We start from the raw sequence: 24,115 nt of genomic DNA, 5'->3' as shown, positions 1-24,115 counted from the left end.
CGTCCCCAGCGAGACTGCAGCTACCTACTGAGAGCTCGATGCCGGCGTCGATTCGATCAGCTCTGTGTCCGTGTTAGGCAGAATCCTGTGCAGTTCCCTTAGGGAGCACTACAGAAGATTAAGACTACAGGTATGAGCAATAAATCCCCTTTGGTATCAGTCTGTACCACAAAGATTTAGTTGGTAGCTGTGGCTAAGCAGTCAGACTTATCTCAAGAGGGAGATGAGCAGTATTCAGGGTTTAAACAATAGGACTACAATACTAGCGTACAAGGAAACACTGACGAGAGCTTTGTATTAAAAAAAATATATATATTTATTACACACTTCTAGTTCAACACATTAATCACAGTTATTAATGCAAGTTAAAATCAGTCAAAGTATGCACAACTCCCTAGTTACATTGTAGACAAGTTTGAGCAAGAGTGAAAACTGAGCAAAACGGCACAGTGAAAACCACACACAAATGGCATTCTATCAATTTCTCACCAGGGAGGGAAAACACAAGTTATACATGAATATCTTCTTACACACCCTAGCAACACTTCCCATACGTTTGTGAACAGGTTTAGGCAAGGCAGTACTTTAGCATGTATAATACTTAAATGAAAACCAAGCAAAATGGCACTTCACAAGTTTGAAAAGTGGGAAGAAGAAGGTGGTTATAAGAAGTGTGTGCACCAACACAGTTCTAGTTGAGAAGCAATCTAGAGAAGGCATTTCTAACAAATTCAACCAGAGTCAATAGGCCTGTGCCAGAGTCAGTGGTACTGGGCAAAGAGCCCAGGAGCAAAATGTTCTTGTAGCTGAGCCAAGACTTTGTTAAGCGATTTGAAAAGGTGGATGCAAAAGGTGAAAGACAATCTTAGAGGATAGGGGCGGCCAACCCAACAGGTAGGTAAAGGATTTCAAACACCTTTAGCACTACCAAGCGGAAGGGGAGCCCTGGCTGAACAAAGTACCTTGAAATGTAGAAGCGGCTCCTGAGGTGGAGGTTGTTCCTGGCAGTTCCTGCAGTTTGGGAAATCCAGCAGAGGAAGAGGGGCTCTCGTTGTGGAGGAAGGTTTGAGTTACTGCACTGCCCAGGGATGAAACCAGCCGCGGTGCTGCCCAATGAATAAAAGGTACGCTCCTTTAAATCGCGGTCTGGGTGGACGGGTGCCTGGCTATCTGGTCTCCGAGTATAGGGTACTGGCGATTCGACCAAGGCATTTCCAGGAAGGCAGTTGGCAAACTGGTTGGCCCCACCAGCTCAAGGGAAGAAGGCTCTTGCAGATGAAGATCTTCTCTCATTGTGTGGAGAAAAGTGGTGAGATGCAGCAGCAGGGCTTCACCGGTGGTTCAGTTGTTGCAGATGTCTTTGGCTTCTCTCCTCTTCGGCTTCTTAGTTCCAGTGGCGACGTCTTGCTCTTCCAGTCCTCAGGACCCTGCTTTTATGCAAAAAGATCCCCATTCATACAGCCTAGCTGTCACTCAGTGTAGGGGTCATTCTGGCGGGAGACCCTCCAGCCTATCATGGAAGAGTGCGACATGGGTTGCTGAGGCAACCCTGTCCAGGGGTTCTGCTCACCCTCCCACACAATGAGTCCACCACAGATTCAGTAGCGCCGAAAGGAGGGCTTCCTGGCAGAAGCCTGCCAAAAGGACGAACAAAGGATCCCCAACCAGGGTTAGGAGTTTAGAGAAAGACACGAGAAAGAATTTATATTAAAGTTCTGGCAAATAAAACCTACCGGAGTAAATTTAATATAAAAACAAACCGGCGGTATGAGGTTGTCAGTAAATGTGGTAGCCTCGATCAATGGGAAAATCCCATAGGGAAATATTCGTGGTCGAATATTTTTGGTAGTAACCACTGCCACCAGCCAGAAACCTTTTGAGAGAGGGACTGTACAGTACCCTCTCGAAAATGAACCTAAGGGAAAATCTATGAACCCCTGGCAGTACCTCCATAGTAAGATGGCTTGTACTGGTTTTGTTCATAAAGATTGCCTAGTAAAGTCAATGGGGACTTTACATGCCCTGAGAGACAGTATTCAGTCCCAGGGTATGGAGTCTATTTGGGGGTCGCTACGACACCCCTGTGTCACTGCACGGAGGGTGCTGTGTAACACATGTGGATAAAGATGGTTTTTATGGGGGTGAGATAAACCCCCATAGACATTAAACACAAAAAATAGCCTAGAAAACACATAGCAAATATGCCTAAGAGTGGGAAAAAGAGTAACACTCTTAGCAGGAGAAGAAAACAAACCCTTCAAATCCAGCAAAGCTGATGGGGGACTCCATAGGTAAGGGAAATTAGCCATAGAATGAGAATTCTCCCTAACAGTCCGTACGACTCGGAGTTCAACGCTTTACCATCGTACCAGCCCACGGCGCCATCGGCATCTGTGTCAACGTCGACACCGAAGCCTTCAGCCCTCAGCGTCGAAGCCTTCATGGATTTTTTCTCAATTTGCCTTTGGAGTACCCAGATCTCATGGACCCTCCAAGGAAGGCTACTGGAAAGTCTGTGCAGCCAGTTTTGGCCTCCAGGCCTGGGTTTCAGCCCCCTCTGCATGACATTTATGAAGAGGAAGAAAGGTCTGAGTTTGAGGATCCTGGTGAACTTGATGAGGCTCCACTTTATTCTGGAGACAGTCAGTTGGAGGAGTTGAGGCAGAACCTCTGTGATGCCAGTGGGTTGGACACTTCTCCGGAAGTGGAATTCGGTAGGCTTGAGCCTGGGGATCATGCAGAATCTTCGTGAAGGAGGCTCATGGCGAGGGTCCTCCTGAAGATTTTGTGCAGGTTGATCTAACGGATATTTTAGATCAAGGTCCGTCCTCTGACCCTGTTTTGCCATTTCATTTTACCTTGCAGAAAAGGGTGGCAGCTGCTTGGCAGTCCCCGGAATCTCTTCCAGCTGTTAATAAATCTTTGACTAAGAAACACTGCTTTTCCGTTAGCGACCCCAGCTATTTATGTACACACCCCACTCCTGGGAGTTTGGTGGTTCATGCGGCTACGGCCACCTCGAGGCAGGCGGCGTACCCTACTCTCCCTGCGGATAGGGACGAAAAGCGCTTCGACGGTTGGGCCCAGAAGGTATTTTCTGCTGGGAGCATGGCCTTGAAATCGGTCAACTCCACGTGTGCCTTGGCAAGGTTTTCACATACACTGTGGAATTGTTTTGTTGGCGGCTGAGCATATTCCAGAGGGGGAAGAAAGGGACTGGCTCCTTGCTCACGTGTAGGGCGGCAAGGATGCCATGTACAAATCCCTTCAGTCGGGTTTGGATATGGCCGACAGTGTTAGCCGATCCACGGCTGCGAGCACCGTTATACGCAGATTTGCATGTTTGCGGAAGTCATTTTTTACTCCAGATGTGCAGGCCCTGTCTTCTCAATATGCCCTTTGATGGCGCACATTTGTTTGGCAGCAAGATTGACCAGAGCCTTGAGAGGTTGCAGACCTCGAAAGGTGTGGCTAAATGTTTGAGTGCAGCTGTGCGTCAACCTCCGCCTTTTTGTCCTAGTGGACAGCAATCGAGGGGAGGTTCTTTTCGTTAATACTCCTCCTTTGGTAGAATGAGAGGGGCTGCCAGTCAAAGGGGCCAGCGAAAAAGTACCGGTGGTGGTCGGTGCCAAAGCCGCTCAGGCAGCTACCTCTTTGCCTTCAGGTGAAGTGTTCACCTCCCAAGGTAAGGGCTCATCACATTGTGCAGATGGTGGACAAGTAGTTTCAGCATGCCCAGAGTCTCCCGGCTTTTGAATTCTTAAGATTGCTCGGCCTCATGGCATCCTGCATTTTTCTGGTGCCAGAGGCCAGGCTACGGATGAGATCCCTGCAGTGGGTCCTCAAGATGCAGTGGTCACAGTTCTCTGGCAAGATGTCGGATCCCGTTCAGATTCCACTTCCGGGTCTTCAGGGATCTTCTGTGATGGGCCAACAAAGGGAACCTAATGAGGGGGGAACCGTTTTGGCAACCGTGGCCGGAAGTGATTGTTGTGACGGATGCTTCCCTCACTGGATGGGGCGCTCATGCCAACGATTTGACAGCGTGAGGTCGTTGGTCTCCGTCGGAGTCCAAACTCCACATCAATCTGTTAGAGCTGAGGGCCATTAGGCTAGCCCTCACGGCTTTTCTTCCTTCTGTACGGGGGGGAAGAGTGTCCTGATCATGACGGACAACACAGTGGCCTTGCATTATCTCAACAAAAATGGGTGGGGCAGGGGGTAGGGGTCACTCCCGTTCTGCAGAGAGGCAATGCAGCTCTGGTTCTGGGCCATCCAGCATGACATTTTGATCTCAGCAGTTCATCTGGCCGGCGACGAAAATGCAGCGGCGAACGCTGTGAGCAGGCAGAGCATGATCTCTCATGAGTGGAAGTTGGCTCAGGAAGTCCTTCAGGAGATCTTCGCCCTTTGGGGAACCTCGCAAGTGGATCTCTTCGCCACCAGTGTCAACTGGGAGTGCGAGAGATTCTGCTCAAGGGAATTTCCTCCAAGAGGAGCCTTAGGAGACACGTTTGTGGTGGATTGGTCATTCCAACTGTTGTACGCGTTTCCTCCAGTCCCTGTCATTCCTCAAGTGTTGCAGAGGTTACGGAGGTTAGGTTCCCACGTGATCCTCATTGCTCTAGATTGGGCCAGGAGAGCGTAGTACCCGGACCTTCTAGAAATGTCCATCTGCCCTCCACACCGTCTTCCCAACCGAGAGGATCTGCTCTCACGCAAGGCGGGAGTCAGGTTCTCCATCCAGAGGTCAAGACTCTCAACCTTCACGCTTGGTATCTGTAAGGTTGAGGTATAAGGATTGGGACCTCCCGGATGACGTGATGGAGGTGTTGCTTTCGGCCAGGCAGCCTGCAACAAAATCCCTGTACCGTTGCTGTTAGGCAGAAACCTGTGCAGTTTCCTTGGGGACCACTGCAAAAGATTTAGGACTACAGGTGTTGGCAGTAAACCCACTTGGTAGCAGTCTGTACCACCCAGATTTACCTGGTAGCTGTGGCTGAGCAGTCAGACTTCCCTCAAGAAGAGTTAGGCAGTATGTAAAGTATACACAATAGGCACTCAGACACAATAGCACAAGCAAACACTGACCAGAGCTTTGGTATCAAGGTATATAATTATTTATTTAAAGACACACTTGTTGACACACTCCAGCACTATTATTGTAAATCACTTCAAACAGTTACTATTAATCTATATACATCCCTTATTCCTTATCAGACAAGTCTTAGTTAACACCACTTATTTCCAGACAGAGGTGAGCACTTAACTATAGATGGCACTCCAATAAGTTAACGAAAAAGGGAGGGAAAAAGGCAGAATGTAGGAAAATACACCACACTAATACTTAGGAACTCTTAAGCAAGGCAGGAAAATCAAAAGTTACTTGTGAGCCAAAGTCCATAGGCGGGCCCACTCTTGGAGAGAGCAGGGCACAAATGCACCCAAGATCACACAATGACAACAGGCTTAAAAAGTCTTGCAGGGAGTTCAGAAAGGTTTTAGTTAGGCTCAGAAAAGTTTAGCCAGTGTGTCCCAGGCTAACCCAGGTTCGAAAGCCAGGGGCTAAATCTACCCCGTACAGTCGGTTGCAAGGGAAGCCAGGCGGAACACGGTACCTTATGTGGAAAGGATCCTCCAGCGGGGGCAGTTTTTATTGGCAGCGGGTGCAAGTCGCGGCGTCTTCCAGAGGAAGAGAAGATCTCGACGTGGAGGAAAGATGAAGGTTGTCGCACTGCCAGGGAACAAACCAGCCGCAGAGTTTTTTCCGGTTAAAGGTACTACCCTTTGATTCGCGGTAGTGGTAAAACGTGGTATCCCGGTTGCTGGGGTGCTTGGCACAGGCAAGGCAGCCACGAGATACTCCAGGAAGCGAAAAAGGAAGCAGACTGGTTATCCCCACCAGTCGAAGGAAGAAGACTCTCCGGGCTGGAGATCTCCTCTGTCGTTGGGAAAAGTGGTGAGACGGTTCAGCAGGGCTCCACCGGTGGTGTCGTCGTAGCAGGTCGGCTCAGCTTCTCCCTCGTCGGATTCTTCGGTCCTGTGGCGACTTCTAAAGTTCCAGTCCCCAAACCCCTGCTTTTATGCAGAAAACCCCCATTCACTCAGCCTAGCTGTCACTCAAACATGCTAAGTGGTGAGCCGGCCGGCTCACCACTTGGGCCAATCAGGACGGAGTGCGACTTGAGTTGCCTAGGAAACTCAGTCCAGGGTGCCTAAATCCCCCTCCACCCCTCCTAAGTACCCCAGACAGCGTGGCACCACTTTGGAGGGCTTCTGTGGAGAAGCCCGCCAAAAAGTGGAACAAAGGGCTCAACTTGGGTTGGAGTCACAGAAGCGAACACAAACGCCATTTTAAAACCGAGTTCTGGCAAAAAATACCAACCGGAGAATTAATATTAAATAAATAAACCGGCAGTATGTTCGAGGCTATGGGAATTAAATAATTAAAGTTGGTAGCTTCGAACAATGGGAAATCCCATAGAGATATATTCGCGGTTGAATATAAAAAGTAGTATCCACTGCTAAGAGCCAAAACTCGATCAGGGGGGACGGAGACGTGCCCCCTCGACTAACAGATCCCGGGGCAATCGAATTGCCCCGGCCAGTACGTCCACAATATGATGGTTTGTACTGGTTCTGTTCAGAATTTGAGACCAGTAAAGTCAATGGTGACTTTACATGCCCTGGGAGACAGTAGTCAGTCCCAGGGTATGGAGTCTATATTGGGGGGTCACTATGACACCCCTGTGTTACTGCACTGAGGGTGCTGTGTAACACACATCACAAAAACACATGAAGCCCTATGGAGTAAAAGACCCCATAGCCCATTAAACACATCTAGATTCAAAGAAACACACTCAAATCATGCCCAAGAGTGAGGGTAAGAGAGTCTCACTCTTGGCAGGAGAAAAAAATAAACCCCAAAAATCCAGCAAAGCTGCTGGGGGACTCACTAGGTTAGGAAATTCAGCCTAAACAGAGAATTCTCCCTAACAGTTGCGACTGGTGCAGAGATCAGAATGGTGATCCTTTTCAGTGCTCCATTCCTATGGTTTTGTCTTTCTTACTTTCTTTGGCCCACAGGGGCCTTCAAGTGGGTACCATTAAAGATTACCTGGCGGCGCTGTCTATCTTTAAGCGCGCATCCCAATAATGTACTTACTTTAAGATTCCTTTGATTTCTCAGTTTCTTAAAGGACTGACTAATGTATTCCCGTCGTCCCCTTTCCAGGTGCCGGTTTGGGATTTGAATTTGGTTTTGAAATTTCTCATGGGTGCTCCGTTTGAACCTTTGCACTCTTGTCCTTTGAGATTACTGTCCTTCAAGACTGTGTTCTTGGTTGCGGTTACTTTTGCTCGCAGAGTGAGTGAATTGCAGGCACTTTCATATAAGCCACCCTTTACTGTGTTTCACAACGACAGGGTTGTACTGCGAGTACGTCCCTCCTTTCTATCTAAGGTAGTATCTGAATATCATTTGAGTCAAAAGGTGGTTCTTCCATCTTTCTACCCTCCTCCTCATCCTGGCAAGGAAGAGGAGCGACTCTATCGGGTGGATCCTAGGAGAGCTCTGAGCTTTTACATTTCTAGGATGTCCAGGGTCAGAGTAGACAATCGACTGTTTGTTGGATATGCTGGACACCGATTGGGCCAGGCTGTTACCAAACAGACCTTGTCCAGGTGGATTATCCTCACCATTACAGAGTGTTACTGATTGGCCGGTAAGGACCCTCCTGTAGGGTTGCAAGCTCATTCCACTAGGGGCCTGCCTACTTCCACCGCCCTCCAGCGGGGTGTTCCTATTAGGAATATTTGTGATGCCGCTATTTGGGCTTCAATCCACACCTTTGTTAAACATTATTCCCTGGATACAATCCATGGTCAGTATATGGCCTTTGGGAAGGCAGTTCTTTATTCCGCAATCTAATTGGGCACTCCAAATTCTTTTCTCTCCTCCATTTACTGATACTGCTTTGGGAGTCTGTCAAAGATGTGGAATATGTTGGAGGACACAATCCATTCGAAGAACAAGTTACTTACCAACTGGTAACGTTCTTTCCACTGGATGTTCCTCCAACAGATTCCACGTTGCCCTCCCAGCCTGCCCCTCAGGAGAATTTCCTATGCAATTGCAGCTTCCGTTTCCGCAAGGCTAAGTGCAGTCAAGCAGGTATGAGACTGGTGCCACACGTTCTGAGGGAAAAAACTTAAACTGAGGCTGCGGGCTCCGTGTGTCCTATTTATAACATCCGTGATATCACCCCCGACGGAGGCCTTCAAGGGACATTGACCCGACGCCATCGACGCAGGACGCCCTCTGCCGAAAAAGTTTCCGATATGCACAGTTGTGGACATTACATGTCAAAGATGTGGAATACGTTGGAGGAATATCCAGTTGAAAGAATGTTACCAGTTGGTAAGTAACTTGTTCTCCTCTGCTTGGGAATGCACTCCCCGCTTCCCCCTTGTAGACTCTGCACCCTTCTGCAGTGGAACCCTTCCTTGCAGCTCCACCGTTCCCTCCAGGGTACTCACCAATGGCAGTTAACCATAGCAGAGGGGCCTGCTGTCTTTTCTTTCTCACTCCTTCCGCCTCTCGGGGGATGTTCTGCCCCTCAGCCTCTTTCCAGCTACAGGCGCTGCGCACCGTTTCTCATTGTCTCCCTGGCTCCCCTCAGGGTTTACCAGGCTGCAGTCCCCCTGGGTCGCCTCTGCGTGCCTCCGATCCTCTCAGACGAGGCTGCCTTGTTAGTTGGCGGGTCCCCAGGCCTCTCGGGCTTACTACTCAGAGCCTTGCCCCGTCTGGCTTTTCGGTTGCACTAAATCGCTTAACTATTTATCAGATGAAAATCAGTTCACTTATGGTATATGGTGTGGAGGTATGGGGAAGGAAACTTTTAAAAGCATGGAAGAAATTAGAAGGAAATGTTTTTTTTTAATGTTGACTCCCGAAATCTATGCCTTTTGAATATATATTATTAGAATGTGGATTCGTTGGTATAGAACAGTGATTAGTATAACATTAAGGTTGTTACTCAAGAAGGTATAGGGTATGGAGCAAAATGTGCTTATCCATCTGATTATCCTGTGTTTTATAAAGACGGAAATGCCCATGAGAACAGTTGTATGTAATGGGCGTATAGGACCTCTGCATTTCAGACAAACACTTTGGGTTTATCTTCTACTGAATTTATGATTAGTAGGTATCACATATTCTATGTTACGCTCACCTGATCACTGCTGGGACGTTGGGGCACGGTTGCAGCCCTCCCTGGAGATGGCTTCCCTTTTTCAGGCTTCTTCCACAGCTTGTGTGTTGTGTACTGTGCTCGTTGTTGGTACTGCCCCTGTTTATTGATGCTGGCGAGCTCTCCGTCCTGCTTCTCAATGCAGGGGCGCTTTAGATGGACCGAGTTCCTTCACTGGTCCATGTGTGTGGCAGCCCAGACCGGCTGTGGCTGAACCACTCCAAAGGTAAGTATCCTTTAAATAATGTCTATCCTTGATTATTGTCTGTATCTCTTTATAATGTCTTACCTTTGCTTTCTCCCAATAGGTAATATGCGGCCCAGTGGTATTGCGATGCAAGAAGCGAGCCCCAATGGAAGAGGAGGGAGTTCACGATGTCCCAATAGATGATAGATTTTGGCTTTAAGGTCAAGCGCAAGGATTTATCTAAGCGCGTATCTAAGCGCGACCTTATAATGTCTTTAGCGATTTTCTAACCTTGTTTTGTCTTTTTCTCTTGCAGGGACTGTCTGTCGGTGTCGGACTGCAGTGCTGCTCTCTGGAGATTGCCGGCGAATGAAGGATGCCTGGATCCACGATGATGCTAGGCGTAAGCGGACTCCTGAGTAAGTGCTGTGGCTGGTAGCTGGAATCAGGAAAGGATGTGCTCCGACTACGGTTGCTGCTGGAATCAGGTATGGATGCGCTCCGACTGTGGTTGCTGCTGGAATCAGGTATGGATGTGCTCCAACTGCGGTTGCTGCTGGAATCAGGTAAGGATGCGCTCCGACTGCGGTTGCTGCTGGAATCAGGTAAGGATGCGCTTCAGGCGGCGGGGAGCGTTACGCTGCCATAAGCAGATTAACGCGAAGCAATTGCATATGGGCGGGGCAGGCTTAAATCTAGGCCCTGCAGGGGGAAACCAGCACTTGCACCAAAATAAAAGTGTGCAAGGCACACTTACTCATGAGCGGGGTGCCAAAGGCGCCAGGACTGGGTCCAACTGAACCCTTTATGTTGTGGTGTCTGTGGTTCTTGCCCAGTGTACCCGGCTTCGCCCGGGATGTCCATTCTCAGATTATTTTTCATATTCCACTGAAAGATGAACAAATATTGTTGTTTGCCACAAAGGTAAAATGCAATACATGTTAATTTCACTAATTAATCGAATTTAATCGAAAACCAAATTTTGATTTATCTCCGAAATTCTCATGCGAATATCATATTTGTATGCCTACTCCGATTATTTGCAGCGTTGTGAGCAGTGGTGGCCATTGTCGCTGCTAAATACACTGCAAATAATCAGAGTAAGCATACAAATATGATATTCATGTGAGAATTAAATTCAGAGGTAAATCAAAATTTGGTGTTCAGTCAGTGTAATTAACATGTATTGAGTATATTGAAAAATAAATCAATGAAAAGAAAGACCCACTCACTCTCTCTTCTAAAAAAAAAAAAAAATATATATATATATATATATATATATATATCTTCGAAAACAAAAAAAACGCAAGACCAGTTCAGCACAGACTGCACAATGATGAGCACTTTCTACAAATTACCTGTGGATGGCACGTGGAAAACCACAAAACGTAATGCTGAAAAATCCCCAAAAAATAATTATCTCGTGAACTGGATGATCTATTGTGCTACAAATAATTAATTCGGCAATGAAATAAAGAATATTCCATACAAAATTCATGACGCCAGACCTCAGCATTCATGAAGAGTTACGTACCCAAGATCAACTTTGTTTTATGTATATATAGATACATATGCTTATCCTGATTGTAAAATTGTGATGAACATATGTTAATCTAATTTAATTCTGTTCTAGCTTATGAAATTGTAGGTGCTCGAATAGGCATCCCATATAATGAACGGAGATGCAGGTTATGTGGATAACTAACAAGTTCTAGAAACCATAAGGCCTCTTCTTACGGGCTGAGAGTCTGAAGACCATTAGGGGGCAATATTTTATGAAATATAGAAATGACGTTAATTGTCTATCCGCACAAGTGCTAGGGGATTGTTTTATGAGTGACCATGATTTTGATATAATGTATTCAGGTGTTCAATTTTGTGATTATTTATTGAGGATTTTAAATGAGACAAAGGCATGACAAGGAACAGCATCCCCTCACGGATGCAGCTACTGCTCACTTGTGAGCTATCAGTGTGGGGGATTGCGCGGCTTTGATGTTTTACTGATGCTTGAGGAAGGCATTTGCTGGAGTATCCAGCCAGTGTTGAAGACTTGTACATCCGTTGGAGGGATTTACCCAAGGCACCCGAGGGCTTAGGTGACTTCATCTAATATCCCGATGGCTAATGCAACTGCTCCTCTTTGTAATGGCTTGCAAGGGCACATCCTCCACTAGATCAGTTCCAGTCCCTAATCAAACCTGGAAATACCTGACCTGATAAATTCTTTTCTGAGCCACAAGATAAAAGGCTTTCAATGTTTGTCAATACAAGTGCTCATAATCATTTTAAAGTGCAATCCAATTCATTCTCTAACAAAATCTATATCAAGCTTTTTTTTTTTTTTTTTTTTTCCACTAGGCAGTCTCCTCTGGGGTGGGATACTCACTGCTCTACCTTCCTTAGTATCTCTGTTGGACATAGTTTCTTTCGGCCTTCGTACAGCCTCCTTTTTTTCACATATCAACCTTCTTAGTTAGATCTTTCTGTGACCTTGGATTCTCCCAGGCTTGCTTTGGGTCTCTTCATGACCTTGAATTCTCTCAAACATCTCTCAAACATCTCTCGGGTCCCTGTCCCCATTGAGTTTCTCCAATGTATCTCAGTTCTCTTTAAAACCTTGGATTCAATCCAAACATTTTTTTTTTTTTAAAACCTTTATTTTAAAAGCTTGGCATTGGTACAACTAACATACTTGTGAGATTGTTACATCATATTATGCGTTCATCTTGACACACAACATTCTTGACAGTAATGGGTATTTATTTTCCCCCTCCTCTCTCAGGATCCTTTTCAGACAGACCAAATTCCCACACTCTTGCCAGGTTTGGGTTTTCAGGTTCCTCAAGAATGTGCAACACCTGTTAACTATGTTCTGGATTTTCTAAGTTATAAGAGGCATTATGGACTCTGTACTCCTGAATCTTCTTTCCAGGTAAAGAGGACTCCTTTTGAAGTAAGAAATTGTGAGAAACCTGAAAGTCTCACTCACTAGTTCCCAGGGATCTGTCATCCAGGTGGCCAGGACACGGCCATCGCTTTTGGATCTAGTTCCTGGTGGTGGACCAGTGCAGGAGGATCACTAGGGTGAAGGGTCTTTGGGGAGTGGGACACAGGATAGCGAGATGAGCTCTCTCCTTCCCTGTAACACCTTTATCAGATACTACCAGTTAGGATACTTAGGAACTCAACCCCCCCACACCCTCTCACAACACAAACACTTTCTCATGGACAGCTTGCTATGAGGGGAAACGGGAATAACACCCAAGCTGTATACCTGACATGTCCCAATACGATTGTCAGGCAGGGTGAGGCAATTACTGATAACGCACACCTGACTTCCATTACATTTCCCCACATGGATAAAAGGTGCACACTCTGAGCGAGGCAAAGCACATGAGGAAGCAGCAGTTCCAAGATTGCAGTTTAACATAAGGCGAAAGACAGCAAAACAGAAGGGCATTGGAAGGAGGGAAGTGCCCTTGACCTTTTCAACAAGAAACTGTTACTTTCACAAAGCATCAAGAATCGAAAGCGTAAGACCAGGAAACCAGGCTGAAGAATACTGCATTGTGTCAGAGGTACCCGGGGCTCTCCTGCGTCGATTGTCAAGGCAGGGAGAATCGCGTGCTGCCGTCGTACTGTCCTTGGCTCCTACAACAAAGCAGCACAAGTGAAATCACCACAGCCAGTGAGTTGGGGAGGCTGATACCAGACAGGTCTGTGTTGAAGCCAAGGTTGCAAGCAACAACATTGTATGGTGAACGCTGAAGCGAACAATGTATGGAAGCGCATGTGATAACCAACACGAGTAAAATTGAAAAACCGATGATTGATTGAACCTTGAAAACAAGATACAGTACCTTAGACAGAATTGTCTAGCACCACGTACGTGCTCATTCGGAGGCCTCTGTAAGGTATCCAACTGAGACTTGGCAAGAGCGAAAGAGTGACAAAGGATTGTGAATCGAAGTGGTCCTGCAACGGGTCAAGAAAAATCCTGTGCACAATCGAAAGTCTTTGATGTTAATACAGTAAAGGAAGTTGATGACAAAGTAGATAAAGTTGGCCGAGCCCGAACGAGGAGACTGATTGAACATTATGTTGAAATGGATCTGAGCACGGCTGAGACGGATCCGAGGTTAATAGTGAAGCACCTGAGAAATTGAGTATGTATGAAATCCTGAGAGGAACATAAAGTATTGTTTGTCACATCAGGCCCTCTGAAAGAAGAGACTTTGAAAGCCAAAGAGACTTGGGCACAGAAGGCCCTGATGCTATTGTTTGAAGTGCACCCTCATGCTAGAGAAGCCAGAGACTATGCTAAGCTTGAGTGTGTCACCTTGTCCCATACTGAAAACGTGGAGAAGGGAGGCCAACGTCCTGAATATCCTGACATATAATTTCTTGGACACTTCTTTCTTTTACATAATAGTTTCCTACACTATTTGCAATTACAGGTAAGGAATGGCAATCGCCCTTTTATTTTTAACAGACACCATTAGGACTGCGTTATTATTATTTGATGGTCTTAGCTTGCTCCCATCTTTAGATTGAGGATTAGATAGTCGTTTTTCAAACCTTTTCTTAAAGTTTAGTAAACACCCTTGAGCTGTGGTCACTTGTGTCTGTCTTACTGTTAATACCATGCCTTCCTTACAGAATGTATGGGCTACATTCCCTACAGCACCAAAACTACCTGGAGTCCTGTTCCTCTCGTTTGTTCTAATTGCAGCAGGTCCCCTGGGTCCAGGTTTTGAGGCCTCCCTTTACTATTCAATACTGTTGTCTGGAGTGGGCTTTGCAGATCTATTCAACCTGCTTTTCCTAGCCTGCTGTTTCTTCAACAAAGGGTTTGAATTCTTCTTGGCCGTCCCCACTGCTGTTCCCTCTGGCTGATTGTTTCCTCTGCTGCCACTCTGGTGTAAAAGGAAAACTTATTTTAAATATAATTGTAGCAGATTTAAGTGATTCAGCCCTATTGTTTCCAATGGGAGAACCTTTGGAAACTCTTTAAAATCCTTCAAAATGAATTGTTAAGATACTGCTCTGAACTGAGACATTTTCGCTGGTTCCACAAAGGGTCCTGGATTTAAAAAAAACTGGATTTCTAGAATGTACAAGATATTTATTATTGCATAATAAACTGCAGTTCGCTCTATGTATAGAGAAACTTGGTGTTTCACCACAAGTGCCTACACAGTTTCTAACTTATTTTTTAAGGTGACCGAGACCTTTTTGAGGCAAGCACTATAATTCTAAACATCCTTGCTGCCGGTCAGTCATTTTGAGCTTGTTTCTTCTAATGCTTTAAACCCATTCTTCTTGCCTTTTTTAAAATGATAAAATTAGACTACTGTATTGTTATCAAATATTTATACTGCATCTATTACCGCTGTAGTGGTCTTGCAGTGCCTGAACTTTGTCTGAGGTAGCGTATTGTGAAATTGTCAGGATGGCACCAGACCTTGGTCTGAGTTTAGTGAAAAGGAGAGATGGGAGTGGGATGAGATGAGATGGGATGGGATGAGATGAGGTGAGGGTGTTCCAAAGCAGAGGAACCAATGCAGGAGGGAAAAGATACATGGGATGAAGGGGAGGGAATATGTTTGTGGAGATGCGTGTCATTTAGCTGGGATTCGTAATCAGTAAACATGAGAAAACATTTCAGTAATGTAAAGCTGAGTTTAACACAAAGTACTGTGATGGCATTATCTAGACCAGACAATGCATGGTGCTAGATGTGCACAAAAAGGTCTGGAAGCGCCTCTACCGAGAACAAACACAGCCAAATAACCTGTTCTATGGGAAGGTGCCCACTCGGGAGGGTCTACAACCACATTTTTGCTCACTGTGCCAGACACGTGTTCCTTTGGCAATCTTTCATGTTGGGCGACTGCTCTTCGCCCCTTCTTTCCCCTCAGCCGGGCTCTGATCCTTCTTGCAACGTTAGCCTCCCTCAATCAGGTTCACTATGGCCTTTCACTCAGAATCATAGCATTCAAGCAATCTGAATGCCCTATTGAACAACTATCCATTGTGGACATCTCTCTGTCGGGTTCACACTTGTTGTCACAATGTTCATGGGTATATCCCTGTTTACGCTCAATTCGCAGGCAACCCTCTGTCGGGTTCACGTTTGCCAGTAAACTATTCATTGTGGGCATCCAACAGCCGGGTTCACAATTGTCACCACAATGTTCATAGGTGTTTCAACACTCTGCGGAATTCACTTCCCTTGGTTTTCCAGCCCCCAGTCAGGCTTTCTCTTAGTCCCCAGTCAGGCTTTACACATTCACAGTTCGATCAGTTTTCTCCACTAAAGACTTTTCGAGCGTACAAGGGGTTTTGCTCGACCCTCGTAGGTCCACTTTAACACTTCCCACCGGCCTCTCCTAAGGCCTCTTGGTTCTTGTAGTTTCAACAAACATAACCCACAGAGGCTTCATTTAGAGTCCTTCAAATGAGTGCTCTGCGACTCCTAATCACTCTGCTTTCTTTAAAGTTCAATTACACAAGTTCTTTGTTGAACACGGTTGCCGCCTGCAACCATGGCACAGCACAGTTCGGTTTTACTAACTTTCTTCTCCGACTCACTGGCTGTGCTGAACTGTTGAGTTTCTTGTCTCTGGAGTCAAGGACGGCATCACAGCGGCAAGCGCTTCTTCCCGCTTTGGCTATCAGCGCGGGAGGGCCCTGTATGCCGTTGACACTTGTCACACCACACGCCAACTGGACTTCCCGGTCTTAGGATAGCCCTTTAGCAGGCTTTTGTGGGTCTGAGTTGAAAAGGGCAAGGGCAGTTCTCCCGTCGTCGTCGTCCCTCCAGGTATCGCTGCCTTTATCCTCTGTTTGAACTGCGAGTTCGGAGTGTCTGTTTCCTCGTGCGTTTGACCTTGCTCAAAATGTGCTCTTGTGCTCTGCCTTTTATCCCTGTGGGGAAGAGAAAGGGCTGTCAGGTGTGTGTATGTGTAGTTGCTGGCAATTGCCTGACTGTCTAACCCTTGCGTTGGGTTAAGTTAGGTAAAGGGCTTTGTTGTAAGTCTGTTGTCTGTCACGGTATCAGAAAGTGTTTGTGTCGGAAAAAGGGAGGGGTAGAGTTTCTAAATATCCTGCTAGGCAGGATGGGGAAAAGTGTCATAAGGAATTCTATCCCTCGTCCTAGGGGTTGTGGTGAGCTTGGAACGATGGGTTTTGTAGGGACTGTGAAATCAGTAGGGGGGATTGTGGGAACTATAGTGTTTTGTCACAGTCGTTTGGGAGTTCAGAAAATGATAATCAGAGGAACGGGGAGAAGAATGACTGGGAATACTCGGGTAGGTAACCGGAAAATAGGGACTCTGAGAGATGTGGTTACCCACGGTAACGTTGTTCAGGTTCCTAATTGGTTTCACAGACAAGGAGGGGTTGTTTGATTTTGATAAGGGTGAATGACTGTGGGGAAGGGGGTTTAATTTGGAGTAGCCCATAAAGGCCTCCAGCACTTTGTCCTCCTCCCTAGTGTAATAACCTGTCTCACCTGGGGCATTTCCCTCAGCATAACCCTGGGTTCCAATACCCAGGTGTTCCTCCCTCGCTCGTCTGCACCCAGTGTTGGGATCTGAGTGCCAGCCCTTCCCTAGCCACCTGAATAAGGGATTCTTGAGGTTTGCTTGGTAGAATACCCTCCGGTTTCTCACAGGCCTCCTCAGTGAGTTGAAGCTGTGCCTCTCTAAGCAGAGTGAGCAAGGGGTCCACGTCTAGATTACCCTGGGTAACTTGGGGTGAAACCCAAAGTTCCTAAAACTGCACAAAAAAGGTCTTTGAGTCCCTCTACCAACAACAAACATGGCCAAATAACATGTTCTATAGGAAGGTGCCCACTCAGCAGGGTCTACAACCATGTTGGCCCACTGTACCTTGCTCACTGTGTCTTAGAGAGGCTCAGCTTCATCTCACTGATGAGGCCCCGACTAGGCCGAAACACTCGTCTAGGGTTGCTGATGGTACTCTTGTTTAGATGAGAATTGCCTAGCATTTTGGTGCTGGACTGCCCTTGTGGGTGGGACAAAGACTGATGTGCACATACATATTTCTCTTCTGTGAAGGGTGCAGTGAGCTAAAACATGGGTGTAGATCCTCCTGAGTGGAAGAAATTCCATAAAACAGGGTATTTGACCCATGTTCGTTCTCAGTAGACTGGCTCCCACACTCCTTTTTTATTTGTTTTATGCTTCTCTCACTTTAATGCTAGAGAACAACATCTTTAAAGAATTAATGTAAAAACCTGTACAAAACAAACAACTGAACTACACATTTCCCAAAACCCTGGGGAGAAAGAGTAGTTTAGTCCAAAAAGGATCTGACTGTCCACAACCAATCTCGGCACATTCATGGTATAAGACACTCTTCCCCTTAACCAACGTCCTCTTCTTTGATGCAAAGCCCATACACTTCCCCTATAAACAAACTCAAGCCTGAAAGGATCACACGAGCTGCATCATCTCTTCACTTTTTGTGCTGTTTTATGTAGATTTTCAATCTGTACCTGAAACATTTTCCCAATGGGGTAGCCGCATCAGGGGCTGCAGCAGCTGAAGACTGCTGCAGCCACCCGCCCAACAGCAGATACCACATCCTACCGTACGGCATATCTTCATCAGCAGCACATGGCACGAGGGCCCAAAACTCCTTGTCGCCATTGTTGTGTCCTGGACCAAGAGCACAGGGTCCAAGCACACCTTCATTGGGGTCACCCAACCAACACATTCGGATGCAGGTATCACCCTGCGGGACCGTGAGCATGCAGTCAGATCGTGGCCTGGGGGCACAAAGACCACCAGGACATAGCGCGCTGGAGTTGCCCAGCAGGGGCACCGGCAGACAGGTGCAGAGTTGCCTAACATGGGGCCTCAGGGGCTGCGTTGCCCTGCAGGGACAAAGTCCTGTTGAAGGGGCCCCGCAGGCTAGGACCTCTGCCTGCTACTCACTGCCAACATTGCGCTGCTGGAAGAAAGACACAGCAGGCAGGAGTCAGTTGGTATTGACTCGGCTCCCACACTCCTTTGCACCGCAGTACTAGTAGTTGGTGTGTGGTTGCATAATGGACTTGAGATGTGCTCAAGCGGGCCCCTGCAGTGTTAAGGCTTTCACCAGAATAATTTGAATGAAGCACCCCCTGTGTCTAGCGAGAGAACTGTCAGTGCCAAGAGTTGGATGCATATCGATAAATGCGTATGGAAAACATGAGGTAAGCTGAAAGGGAGGGAAATGGGAGAAACCAACAACCTGAGTCCAATAGTATCAAATTATTAAGCTGTGAGCTAGGTATAATTCATTATCCCGTAACTGTTTCTTTTTTTGTGTGCTATATTCTCGTTTTGTTGGTATATTTCTGTCTGTTTTCAACTATAGTTCAAAACTAAATAGATATGCATTTGTACAGTCCATCATATGTGGTTTATTTTATTGTTTGTTTGTGAGTCTAATTTAACTTTTGTACCACCTACCCCCCTTCTAAGAATGAAGCCTGGCTGTGCTGCTATGTTACTTATTGAGTGTGTTTTGGTCTGTCTAACTTGGTAGAGTTCCTGACTGGTCTCTTTACAACCCTCTCAAGAGAGCTGTGGAAGAAATGCTAATACCAACTGATTTCTTCGTCTCATGAGATAGCAGGAAAACCAATATGAAAAGTTGTGATGGGTTTGAATGTTTTTGTCCCAGCCTAGCCTTTTTGTGGTGCGTCAAGATCTGACATTGGATACATTTAGGGAAACATTTTAAAACTCCTCCACATTTAATTGGTTGCCTGGTTCGAAAACTTGGCAATAGCGATTCTGTGCTCAGGGTGATACATTGGGCACATTAAAATGTGAACATTTCCTATCATTACAGCCCTAAGATATGTGAGAAATCGGGCATGATCGGGCATGATGCACTACATATACGAAAACATGGTGATAGTATTTTTCAGTAATCATTGCTTTATGCATATTTCTCTCGAATGGTTTATACACTCAAAAATAGAGGTCTACTGAAAATAGCATGCCAGGTCACTTATCACAACATCAATAGATCGTTTAAATGCTAAGTCATACTAAAACACTACCAACTCTTTGAGCCTCCCTTCAGTTCACAGGGATGTCTTATTTGAGACTGGCATTCTGATTCCATGTGACAGCAAAAATAGAAAGACTAGGACAGTGGGATTCGCCAATCTTGAAGTTAGATCATGTTTACTGGCTTAAGTGTAATGCAAACAGCACAATAACGGCAATATTGATCATTTGTTAAAAATGTGATCTTTTTTGGGATAATTTTGCAAAAGAAATTAATTTAAGATGTGTATGTTCTATAGAAGACCCAGCATGCACTATATATAACTGTTTCTCACTTCTGTCTTTGTCCATGTATACACAATATCAAATTGCGAAGCGAATAAAGAAAGCGGCTAATGCGAATCAATGAATTTCACTCAAAGTTGAGTGTTTCAGTATTTCTTTAATGTTTGTGGTTCAATTCTCTCAAGGAAATTTCTCTCATGTATAAGAATGAGAATGGTTTTATTAGACCACATGGGCACTGTTTCCATTTTTTTTTTCATTCTGCAATGGAGCTGCTTCATAACATGTGGTTTTACAAGTCTGTTTTTCTTCTTAAACTATTTGTATTTTTACATAGGTCAAGATCTTATTCATCAAAATTCTTCTGGAAGCAGTGAACTGAATAGAACCATAAGGCTGACACCAACAATTGGCAATCTTTCAACTGGTGCCACATTGACAATAAGCAATGATCAACTTTTGTCACAGGGAGAAACAACGTTAACCACCTCTTCGGGTAGGTCAGACAACCTTCTGGTTTTTTTACAACTAGTTTAGAAAAGGGGGAGCATACATCACAGGTCCTTTGTGATTGTAGGTTGTAAGTGAATTGATTGCAATTGAACTGCACATTGTGTCTATTGTCTGCTGTTGCCATGCGATTGTTGTTTTTTTTTATTTCAAGGAAATGTGTCATTGATTATTCAGTATGAAGCAGTTCGGCCTATATAGTTACTATTATTAACTTTCTAAATGTATTTGTGATTTCCTCTCTTCTAGCAGAACAAAACATTCTTTTTTGCTCCAAATGATTATTCCTGTGGCTTACAGCGATCTCAGCATACCTTAATCTTTAAAGGGGTCTGGAACAGGTAACTCCTAGGAAGGTGATGATTGGAGTATCGCAAACTGTCCCTCGCCCTAATGAAAGGCAATATCACAGACTGCTTGATGGACTGCGCTACTCATGCAGCTGAAGATGGTGGCCTGTGCTCCGAGTGGTGGAGTGAAACTCATCCCGGAGTGCCATCCTCGTGAGAGGTCCGCGATGAAGGATGTTCTTGTGTATACTGTGACACAGTCAATAATCAGACCTTGTAACAAGGGGATATGAACCCCTCTCAGTCTTGGATTAGGGGCTTACCAGGGTTGGAGTCCTCTCTAGTCCTACCTAAGAGATGGGGTGGTGGAAACAGAGGGGGGCCCATTTCCTGTCCCCTTCCCAAGTGTCTGTCTGTACTTAGGCAGTACCAGCTTGCGATACCCCATACTTCTTACAAACATGCTGGCCAACTTCTTTGTTTCTCTTCTACTACAATCGGAGAAAGAGCAGCAAGATAAACAAATACCTGCAGAACAGCAACCCATCAGTGTCCCACACATTGCAGTACATACAGAGGAAGGAGCTGTAAAAAGGGAAGAACAAGAAACTGTATGCTGCTTTCCTGGCCACAGTGCGACTCTCCCTATCCTTGACATGCAGATTCAACGTTGTGGAAAGTTGTGGACCCCCAGGCAATAAAATTGGTTGAATAAAATAAGTAAAATCAGATCATAAAATAACATGTTGAAAGATGGGAATAAGAGGAATTGCTGTTCGGAAGGGGGCGGGTCCAGGAGTAGCTTCATTGATCAAATAAAACAAGGAAATGGAAAAGAGAAAATAAAGAAAAACCCTTTTTATGCCTCACTGTGATGTCAGCCATGTGCCCATAGTGTTTATTATATTCCCTTAAATCCCAGTGAACTTTGCTTAGGATTTCCTCATTCATTATGGTACTAGCCAATGCTGGTTGTTGCCATTCCGGACTGCAAATATTCACTGCAAAGTGACGAAAATGGACTTTCAGCCAACCTCAGGGTTACTGGGGCAGGTCCATGAGCTTGATGATGCAAACAGATCTTTACCGGTTTATACCAGCGCTAACAAAGAGACATTCGTCCACAGTGGAAACTGTCATGTGGGCAGAGGCCTACTCTCCTCACGTGAGGAGGATGTTGCTGGAAATGCATCACAGTCGCCATGTTTACCCGAAACTAGTTAGTCATGTAGAACTCTATGGGCATGGACATAAACAATGGATTAATCCCTTGAGACAAACTATCTATTGTTATAATTGAGGATTAAAGTGGAAATTGGAGACCAGAAGACCTGGTAAGTGCCTTGCGACGTTGTGGGGTCATTTGACTTGAGCACACATAAATGGACCCTTCTGGAGGGTGGATTGGGAACAGGTAATGCTGGGATATTGTCCATTTGTCTTGCAAGACTTCATGTAATAAAGCCATTTTGCTCACCTCATCAAAGAAATGAAGACTTATTATTTTTTAGCACAGATTGGCGCTGCAACTCTGACCTGTCTCCCGATCCAGCCCGGTGGTCATCCACCGGGCTGGATGACCGCCTACTGCCAGAAGAACCCCCTGTAACCACCAAGGAACAAGGTTGGAGTCCTTATTACAAACTTCCTTGGATTAAGTGTGAGGATGTGGGGCAGCTCTGGGGAGCCGAGAGTAATACAGACATGCATGAGCCCAAGAGTGATTTATTAAGGGACTATGTTAATATAGGTTGAAGGTTCTGGGTGGGATATGTTATTTTAATTGTTTTTGCCTGCTTTATTGCTGTGGTTTTGGCGATTGTCTACTTTTTCTACCTTAAAATAGGATCTGCCAAAATACTGGGAGAGGTGATTTAGATATCCTCGATTATGTAATTAAACCCTGGAGGTTTCAGGTGTGTCCCCCTTGGTGTAGTCCAAATCCGAACATACTTCTGAAGGGTATAGCATTAAAAAAAGACATCTATAGGGAAAATAAAACAGGAGCAGATTAACATGATATGGTTGGGGGTGGTGTGGTGAAGTTGCCCATTATGTAAATAGTGAGAGAGTAATAATTGCAGGGTGAGTGCACTTGGCCCTTTTCAGGACCACTGCGCAGTCTCTCTGGTAACAAAAAAACAAAAAAACTTTCCCTCTCTGGCTGAAAAGGAGTATAGTCAGAGTGGATGGATGGGACAGGTTAAGTGAATACCGAGCAATTGAAAAACGTAACGAGGGACGAGAGTGGATAAGGGACAATCAAAACAAGCAGAAGCCCCTCCTAAAGGGTATCAGGTAATAATATCCCTATATATAATGTCGCTGGGAAAAGGTTGTGGTGACATTATATAGGTGACCATATAAATAGGGACAGGGGCAGGCAGGGTTTGCGGGACCGCTCCCCATGAAAAAATAAAAAAGGTTTTGGGGGTTACAGGGGTGTCCCCCACATGTTCCATGTAATAATATCCCCACAAAAAAACTGCAATTTTTCTGCGATTTTTAATTATTTTTTTTTATGACCATATTTTGGAGGGGTCATTATTACATGGAACCCTCCTAATGGCTTGCCTGCTGTGATGAATCAGAGGTGATTATCCAAAGAACCCTGGCCTGGAACCCATCTCATGTGGCCAGGGAAAGGCAGACACTTCCGGATCCTGACCCTGGGTTCACATGAGGGGGGTCTCATGTCAGAATGATTGGGAGAACCCTCTAACTTCCCTAGAGGCCCTACGGTTTTGATGGCCCATTACAAAATTGAGGCCTTTTATACAAAAAGAAATCCGAACATTGGTGACTCCAAGTCCCACCATGCCCTAAATACTGGGAAGAGGAAGAGAGACTCGGAGGCACCAAACTGCAAGATGCAGTCTAGTGGTTCTAATGACCCACACCTGATTGGGCCTTTTCAATATATAAGACCTCCTTAGGTGTAGGCCATTAGAAAAAGAAGGTGGTGTTACGCTCACCTGATATCCACGGGGACGCCACTCAGCCCAGGTTGGTTGCAGGTATCTTCTCCCCAGTTTCCCAGATGTTGTCTATGGAGGATATTCAGCCTGAAAATACAGGAGGGCTGAGTTCAAGACTGGCCAACTGAGGTAAATATCCTCCCACCACCCCGTGTGACTTCAGCCACTCTGGGCCCTCTCCTCACCTTGTTTGGGAATAGGCGTGCTCTCCGTCCTGCCTTCTTGGCAGGGGTGCGTTGTCTTGTGTGGGCGTGTGCGGCGTCTTGTGTGGGCGTGTGCGGCCAAGTTACTTCACTGGCGCGTGCCCGTTTCAATGTCTCTCAGGTAGGTCTTATTGCAGCAGTTCTGTATAGCGTTATTTGTGCATGCCTTTCTTGTTTAATAATGTCTTTTTCTCCAATAGGTGTGCAGAGCTTCAGCGTGGCGAACTGGTTGAGTTGGGCCTCGCCGGAAAATGATGGTGCGTGATGTGCGCTACAATGCCTTTGCTAACCTGTTTTCTTCCTTCCTTACAGGTCACGGTTCTTCTCCAGCGTGTGCGGCACTCCGGAGCGGTGCCAGCCGGGAGGCGACCAGC

The 24,115-nt window shown here is 45.9% G+C and overlaps 1 protein-coding gene across 6 annotated transcripts in view; it reads left to right on the top strand.

The window, feature by feature from the left end:
* The window catches only part of ZNF236 (zinc finger protein 236), a 2,444,547-nt gene that overhangs the window by 2,064,376 nt on the left and 356,056 nt on the right, over window positions 1-24,115 (top strand). For all 6 annotated transcript variants that reach the window (XM_069620724.1, XM_069620725.1, XM_069620723.1 and 3 more), the window contains one exon: window positions 20,098-20,256. In XM_069620724.1, coding sequence (XP_069476825.1) covers window positions 20,098-20,256 — 159 coding nt within the window. The remainder of the gene's footprint in view (window positions 1-20,097; window positions 20,257-24,115) is intronic.

Source organism: Ambystoma mexicanum, chromosome 5q, assembly GCF_040938575.1.
Source record: "Ambystoma mexicanum isolate Mex_15411 chromosome 5q, UKY_AmexF1_1, whole genome shotgun sequence".
In the NCBI taxonomy this organism is placed as follows: Eukaryota; Metazoa; Chordata; class Amphibia; order Caudata; family Ambystomatidae; genus Ambystoma; species Ambystoma mexicanum.
This window is presented reverse-complemented; position numbering and strand designations above follow the sequence as displayed.